The sequence below is a fragment of the Xyrauchen texanus genome, chromosome 7 (genome assembly GCF_025860055.1).
Source record: "Xyrauchen texanus isolate HMW12.3.18 chromosome 7, RBS_HiC_50CHRs, whole genome shotgun sequence".
NCBI lineage: Eukaryota > Metazoa > Chordata > Actinopteri > Cypriniformes > Catostomidae > Xyrauchen > Xyrauchen texanus.
Genome location: NC_068282.1, coordinates 1622148 through 1631000, shown reverse-complemented (window position 1 = coordinate 1631000; position 8853 = coordinate 1622148). Strand labels below are relative to the sequence as shown.

At 39.3% G+C, this 8853-nt stretch overlaps 1 protein-coding gene across 1 annotated transcript in view; it reads left to right on the top strand.

The window, feature by feature from the left end:
• Positions 1–8406, top strand: part of LOC127646149 (dynactin subunit 2-like) — a 23850-nt gene extending 15444 nt beyond the window's left edge. Inside the window, exons 4-14 of the mRNA XM_052129608.1 lie at positions 274–335; positions 416–514; positions 636–796; positions 1608–1758; positions 1849–1914; positions 1996–2034; positions 2152–2229; positions 3142–3213; positions 3315–3417; positions 3605–3696; positions 7466–8406. Of these exons, the coding sequence (XP_051985568.1) occupies positions 274–335; positions 416–514; positions 636–796; positions 1608–1758; positions 1849–1914; positions 1996–2034; positions 2152–2229; positions 3142–3213; positions 3315–3417; positions 3605–3696; positions 7466–7552 (1010 nt within the window). The 3' untranslated portion in view covers positions 7553–8406. The remainder of the gene's footprint in view (positions 1–273; positions 336–415; positions 515–635; positions 797–1607; positions 1759–1848; positions 1915–1995; positions 2035–2151; positions 2230–3141; positions 3214–3314; positions 3418–3604; positions 3697–7465) is intronic.
• Positions 8407–8853: the final 447 nt, after the last annotated feature.

Genomic DNA, 8853 nt, shown 5'->3' with positions numbered 1-8853 from the left:
AAAACAAGATATTGTAATTAAATAGTGATCATAATAATGCATTAAAGCAATTTCGCACATTTGCGATGTTCTGTAGTGCACGAAAATACCTCCAGTGTTGTTTTGGATTGTGCTGTGCTGTATAATAGCACTTCATGCAATGTTATGTTAAAAACATAATGTATCTTTACGGCATCCCGTAAAGCCTGAAACATGGTCAATGTATTTTTTACGGTAAATTTTCAGCAATCACAGCTAACGGTATTTTCAGTGTATTATCATGTTTTTCTGCAGATTTCTCTGATCGCATCAGTAAGAGTTGCAGGGTGGGCTACGAGTCTGGAGATTACGAGCTCGTGAGTGATCTATACATTATGTTTTATTGCGTTCATGGGCTCATCGCGTTTATTCTGCTCTTCTTTCTCTCTTCCTGCAGTTAGCGGAGGGTTGTGGGGTGAAAGAAACTCCACAGCAGAAATATCAACGACTGGTGAACGAGATTCATGAGCTGTGCCAGGACGTGGAGCGTATTCAGGTCACAACTAAACACACACACACCCTCTCAAATGATCTCTTTGCTTGTGTCCGAAACCTTCAACGGTTCATTAGCATGTTATTCTACGGCTCGTTTAGTATCGCTGTTGTTTCTCCTGCAGACGAGCACTAAAGAGAGCGGAGCAGTGGAGTGTCTCACACCAGTGGCGTTGGCACAGCAGGCGGCACAGCTCAAACAGCAGTTGGTATCTGCTCATCTTGACTCGCTGCTGGGACCAAATGCTCATATCAACCTCGCCGACCCGGACGGAGCGCTCGCCAAGTGAGTGAGAGACCTCATCTGTACAGAACTGCTTTAGTTTAGAGATTTAAAAAGCGTGCAGAAAACATGAGCTCGGAATAGGTGATAGATTTTTGAATTTTTATTCATTTTCAGCCTGCGGTGAAAGCGTGGTGATGCGGCGTTTACATCTCAAGATGGGAATTCATTTTTAATAACGCAACAATCTGAGTTTGCTTAATCCGTCCACTCGTACACCGAAAACACTGCAGCATGATCATCGTGTGCTCCGTGTTTTGTAGATGACAGAGAGCAGAGCACTTTAAAGTGGGCAGCGCATACAGACTACATACAGCCACAACATTATGACCAGCTGCCTAATATCGTGTAGGTCCCCCTCGTGCCCCCAAAACAGCTCTGGCCCGTCACGGCATTGACTCCACAAGACCTCTGAAGGTGTCCTGTGATATCAAGATGTTAGCGGCAGAGTCCTGTAAGTTGCGAGGTGGGGCCTCCATGGATGGATCGGACTTGTTGGTCCAGCACATCCCATAGATGCTCAGTCGGATTGAGATCTGGGGAATCTGGAGGCGAGGGCAACACCTTGAACTTTTGCACTGTATAAGGGCTCATTATCCTGCTGGAAGAGGCCACTGCCATCAGGGAATACCGAGAACCACATTATAGCGACCTCGAGGTGGTTACCCCATGTGACTCTACCCTCCCTAGCAACCGGGCCAATATGGTTGCTAAGGAGACCTGGCTAGAGTCACTCAGCACACCCTGGATTCAAACTCACGACTCCATGGGTGATTTTAATCATATTTCGTTACTGTCTGTGTGTCTGTGCCAGGCGGTTGTTGACACAGTTGGAGGTGGCGCGGGGTGTGCGGAGCTCTACGGGTGGAGAGGGGAAGACGGCGCCATCCAAAGGCCCTGACGGCGTGATTCTGTACGAGCTCCGCAGTCGACCCGAGCAGGAGAAATTTACTGAGTCTGCAAAGGTACAGCATTCATAATAACCGTCCTGCTGTGGTGATACCATACAGTGTGATGTCATCACCACCATGGTAACGATCACTCTGTGTTTGTAGGTTGCCGAGTTAGAGAGGCGATTGGCTGAACTGGAGACCGCTGTGGGATCAGGAGCAGATAAACAGGTACACACTAAATATACACTGTCTAGTGCTCGTGTACTGATTGATTTAATGTTTGTTACTGATCTGTTGTGTGTGTTTTAGGGTCCTCTCAGTGCAGGGGTTCAGGGAGCAAGTCTCACGGTTAGTTTTCCCTGAATACTTACCTTCATACTCTCTTTTTGATTGTTTACATTTACGGCATGTTTATTTACTTCATTTTTAAGTTTCCTCTTCTTCATTTAATGTCTTACGTCTCAGGGCACTATAGAGCTGCTGCAGGCTCGAGTGAGCGCACTGGATGCCGCAACTCTGGACCAGGTTGAGGCCAGACTGCAGGTAACCGTGATGACAGCGGATGATGCTCTCTTAGGGAATCCAGGGCGTTCTGAGTGACTCCAGTCAGGTCTCCTTAGCAACCATATTGGCCCGGTTGCTAGGGAGGGTAGAGTCACATGGGGTAACCTCCTCGTGGTCACTATAATGTGGTTCTTGCTCTCAGGTGGGGCGTGTGGCGAGTTGTGCGTGGATGACGCTGAGAATAGCGTCTCCATGGTAATGCGCTCAATAAGCCACGTGATAAGATGCATGGATTGACGGCCTCAGACGTGGAGGCAACTGAGATTCGTCCAACACCACCCGGATTGAGGCGAGTCACTACGCCACCACGATGACTCAGAGCGCATTGGGAATTGGGCGTGAGCTCCGCACACCACGCGCCACCTCCAAATGTGTCAACAACCGCCTGGCACAGACACACAGACAGTAACGAAATATGAGTTTGAATCCAGGGCATGCTGAGTGACTCCAGTCAGTTCTCCTTAGTAACCAAATTGGCCCGGTTGCTAGGGAGGGTAGAGTCACATGGGGTAACCTCTTCGTGGTCACTATAATGTGGTTCTCGCGCTCAGGCATGGCGAGTTGTGCGTGGATGACGCGGAGAATAGCGTGAAGCCTCCACACGCGCTACGTCTCCACGGTAACGCGCTCAACAAGTCACGTGATAAGATGCACGGATTGACGGTCTCAGACGAGGAGGCAACTGAGATTCGTCCTCCGCCACCCGGATTGAGCCGAGTCACTACGCCACCACGAGGACTTGGAGTGCATTGGGAATTGGGCGTTCCAAACTGAAGAGAAAAGGGGAGAAATTCCAAAAACTGAACTATAGGCTGCTTATAATTGTCAAGCAACTATTAATATAGAATTCAATGAAAATGGAATGATTGATTGATGTATGATTGTCTCTAGAGTGTTCTGGGAAAAATGAACGAAATCGCAAAGCACAAGGCGACCATCGAGGATGCTGAGACACAAAATAAGGTGCGCTCACACACTCGTCACAAATGAGTTTTAATATTCATCATCATTGAATGGAGAAATTATGACATCACACTTCACTGGTTTATTTGCGTGTGTTTCAGGTGTCGCAGCTGTATGATGTCGTTCAGAAGTGGGATGCGATGGCGTCCTCTCTTCCTCAGGTGGTACAGAGACTGATCGCTGTTAAAGAACTGCACGAGCAGGGTGACACATCCACTTATTTTTTTTAAATGTGTCAGAATGCAATTCATAACGCAACTTAAGTATGCCGTTCATTCTCAGCGTTGCCACAAGGGGTGCTAAAACTTTTCAGTCAATGTTCACATGTGTGTTTTCTGTCCTGAATGTGTCCGTGTGTGTCTTTGATCTCTTTCGGTACGTTTATTTTCAGCAATGCAGTTTGGGCAGCTTTTGACTCATCTGGACACAACACAACAAATGATCAACAACTCACTGAAGGACAACACGGCTCTGCTAACACAGGTGTCCGCACGTTTTACAGACACACACGTGTTTTAATGGATGATAACAAATCTAATCTTTGTAAGTGGGAGAGATTTTAATTGTTTTTTACATAAAATGATTATAGAACAATAAGGTTGTCTTGAGGTGATACATTTAAATATTTATAAATAAAGTTTAAAACATGTCAAGTTTGTAGACATGTAATCTTTGAGTTGATGTTTTTTGCTAATTGTTTGAAAAACAGACAGATGGACAGACAGACAGATTGATGCAGACAGACAGATAGATAGATAGATAGATACAGACAGATAGACAGATGCAGACAGACAGATAGATAGATACAGATTGATAGACAGATGCAGACAGACAGGTAGATAGATAGATAGATAGATAGATAGATAGATGCAGACAGATAGATAGATAGATAGATACAGACAGACAGATAGATAGATAGATACAGACAGACAGATAGATAGATAGATAGATACAGACAGATAGACAGATGCAGACAGACAGATTGATAGATAGATACAGACAGACAGATAGATAGATAGATAGATACAGACAGACAGATAGATAGATAGATAGATAGATATAGACAGATGCAGACAGACAGATTGATAGATAGATACAGACAGATAGACAGATGCAGACAGACAGATAGATGCAGACAGACAGATAGATACAGATTGGTAGACAGATGCAGATAGACAGACAGACAGACAGGTAGATAGATAGATGCAGACAGACAGATAGATAGATAGATAGATGCAGACAGACAGATATGCAGACAGACAGACAGATTGATAGACAGATGCAGACAGATAGATAGACAGATGCTGACAGACAGATAGATAGTTAGATAGATAGATGCAGACAGATAGATAGATGCAGACAGACAGGTAGATAGATACAGACAGATAGACAGATGCAGACAGACAGATAGACAAACAGACAGACAGATAGATAGACAGATGCAGACAGTCAGGTAGATAGATAGATGCAGACAGACAGATAGACAGACAGATATGCAGACAGACAGACAGACAGATAGATAGATAGATAGATGGATGCAGACAGACAGACAGGTAGATAGATAGATAGATGCAGACAGACAGGTAGATAGATAGATAGAGACAGATGCAGACAGATATGCAGACAGATAGATAGACAGATGCAGACAGACATATATGCAGACAGATAGATAGACAGATGCAGACAGACATATATGCAGACAGACAGATTGATAGACAGATGCAGACAGACAGATGCAGACAGACAGACAGATTGATAGACAGATGCAGATAGATAGATAGACAGACAGACAGATAGATTTAATTACTTTAAAAATGTAATGTGGTGTAACCATCAAGTAATAGTAATAGTGTACGAAAAAGATTCATTAATTTCAAAAATGTTTTCAAGATGAAACGTAGTTTTGCTTCTATTTAATGAATTTTTAAGTCAAGAATATGAAGACGTTTTCTCGTGGTTGCACTAAATGAGCCTTTTTGTACAAATGTCAAAATACTGATATTCAATGAAATGACTAAATAATAATTAGTTTTTAAGTCTTCACTCACAGTCTTGCATGTAAAGAGATCGTCTGTTGTGACCTGTATTTGTGTTACATCACATGATTTAGTGACGAACGTTTCTCAAATATTAATACCATTTTAAAATAATAGTTTTACAGCATTTATTTTTAAATACATAATAACCCACGACCCATTGACCCATATATGCGTTATGAAAATTTTATTATTTTTATTAGGGCTACAAATACTGTAGATGAATAATTAAAAGTAGCGATGGACCGATATATCGGCCAGCCCGATAACTAACTAGCTAGACACTAAATTAGTTTGTAAGTTTAAGTAAATTTAAGATAATATTGTATAAAACAAGCTTCAGAAATGTTGTGTACATCTGATTTGCTGTTGTGAAATTGTATTATGTATATCTGAATTTATATCGGTCATCTTGCTTTCTAGATATCGTATCGGTCATTGAAAAACCCATATCGTCAACTTCTAATCAAAAGTATTAATATAAATAGTGAGAAGTATCGGCACAGCACTATTACTAATTTTATCAAGCATTTCACGTTATGCATTTCAAGCTAAACATATCTCACCATGTATAAATGGCTGTTAAGTAAAAAGTCGAATAACATTACAACTCATTAAGTTACGTGAAGAAACCCCATCCAAAAATTATAATCAAAATATTAATAGTTACAATGCTTAATGCCTACATGCATTGTAATGTAGAGCTTCTATGACCAAAACTGAAGTGAAGTGCTTTGAAATTTGCAGAAAAATTATAAGTTTTCCGTTTTTATATTTTGCACTGAACATATTATTGCAATCGGTAAAAACATCAATCTCATGAAATATTCATGTGTCATATGTTGTTGGAAATCTCTCAAAGAGTAAAATACAACCAGACTATTTGTTTTACTCACAGACAAACATATAGTGAGTAACAGCTAAGAATATGTCTTTGACATTTATGTTTCATGTGAACAGGTGATGCTTATATGCTTATAACTTCACATTTATAAGTCTAATGATGTCATCGGAAATTATGTAGCATCATGGAATGCTAAAATAATCAGATTGGGTTCCGATCGGTGTAAAAATCATCCATATTTGGGCAGAGAGACGTGTGATTTTTGACTGTTATTACATATGACCTCCAGGAGATGGCGCCAAATACATGACACAGACTCAATGATGCCTCAAATGACACAGAATGAAACTCATTCTGTGAAATCTCATGACTAAAATCATGTCTGCATGCTATGCAAACCTTTAGTCATTGTTGTGTTTGCATGTGTAATTAGTTCTTATGTACAATTATTATCTTTTATTTGTTTGTTTTTGGACACTATGATACATTTTTGGTGTAATTCTATAACGTTTGATAACGTGATTGGGAACAAAGCAAAAGCTTTTTCGGAGACACCTTATTTAAACCCAGAGATCTATAATGTCAGATCGGAATTTTTTTTTTAAAAGTACATTATTGTCTCAAGTTATTGTGTGATTTTGTTTTTGTATTTTTTATTTTTTTTTCAGCAGTTAATTAGGCTGATAGTCTCAGAATGTGTCAATCTATATAACTTCACATTTATAAGTCTGAAAGCCAGTTAGCTTTTCTGAGTCGGTTGATGTCATCGGAAATGATGTAGCATCATGGAACACTAAACTAATCAGATTTGGTTCCGATAGGTGTAAAAATCATCCATATTTGGGTAGAGAGAGACATGTGATTGGTGACTGTTACATATGGCCACCAGGAGATGGCGCCAAATACATGACACAGACTCAGTGATGACTCAAATGACACAGAATGAAACTCATTCTGTGAAATCTCATGACTAAAATCATGTCTGCATGCTATGCAAACCTTTAGTGATTGTTGTGTTTGCATGTGTATGTTTTATTTATGTTGGTACGTGGTATATCGTAACATATAATAACACATTTCATTATTTAGAGTCTGTGATTTATCTTTCAATCGAGTCCACACACAAGATAATCAGATGTATAGATCATTAGATAATCCACATGAAGCACAATGTTACATATGACCACCAGGAGATGGCGCCAAATACATGACACAGACTCAATGATGCCTCAAATGACACAGAATGAAACTCAATTATTGTACAATTATTATAATTATTATTCTCTCTCTCTCGTTTATTATAAAGTTTCATTGCCAGAGAGTGTTCAGAGAGCACTTCCTTTATAAAACCTCTTTACATTTTAATTTGCAGGTGAAACAAACCATGAAGGAGAACCTGGTTGCTGTGGAGGACAACTTTACAGCTCTGGACCAGAGAATGAAGAAACTCTCTGAATAAACGTTTGTTTATTACGTGAGGATGAAGGACAGGGAGATGATTTTCCCTTCCATTAGAATCAAGCTCTTTTCTCAAATGACAGGTTGAGAACAAATGTTCCACACTACAGACCACTGTTAACCTTTGACCCTTACGTCTCTCTTATGAGCGGAGACACATTTATCATAACAATACTGTAGCTTAATTACATACACAAACTCCAGTGGCAATGTCTAATTCAACCCATGCAACCAAGTACAGAACTTACAATTTAAATGATGATTTAGTGTCTTTTGTTGTGTAGCATCAAAAGATTTATTTTGTATTTGAGCGCTTTCATTATAAATGATAGATTTGGGCTCTGAGGAGGGATTCTGTATACATTAATATGTGCTCACGACTGATTGTAACCATTAATGTATTATTACTAAATGCAATGTTCCCCGATTATGATCATAATTTTCCAAAATAGAGTTTCAAATGCATCTCTGGATGTGATAATAAACACGCTTTCAGAAATGCGTTTAATTTTCATATGCAACATGACGCACTACAATATTTATACAACTTTTGGGTAATTAATTCTCATTCTTTATTTTGTTTTCAGTTGTATTATATCATTTAAAAAGAACATATTGCACTCACAATGAGCAATTGTTTTGCTAATGAAAATGAAAATGTATAATCACCATCAAACGTTTGTGTCACATTCGTGTGATGGCTTAAATTACTACAACGATATATCTATAAATAGTCGCGATCATGCAAATGTTTATGCAAGAATGTTTTTATGGTGGATAATCTTAAAATGTCACATTGATAACTAGTCTTCCATTAAGAAGAGAATTACTTTAATATAGCATACTTTTTTTTTTTAAACGTATTTTATTTTATATTTGCGGACATTTTTGACCGGAAGGTCCTTTGTGTAACATTTTTTATAATGATGCTATTTTTTTTTTTTAATCTCTGAATCTGACGTAAAATCGATAGAATTATGCATTTATTTTCGGATTTTATCATATCAAACAAATATAATATATTCTTTACATATACGTTACTACAGCTGATCAGATGCATTTTAAATAATTGCAAAAAGCTTCATTGGCCAAAAAAATTTACTTTATCACAAAAACCCAAATTTCAGTTTTTTGGTCCTGGCACAAAATGACCAGCTAACATCATTTCACTAATCATATCAGCAGCACCTGGGGGATTGGATTATAAAAGCAGACTGATGCTATAAAAGGAGGGAAGAAGTGCTTCCAATCATTGTGTTCTTGTTCGCAATGGTTACCTCTAAAGAAAGACGTGCAGCCATC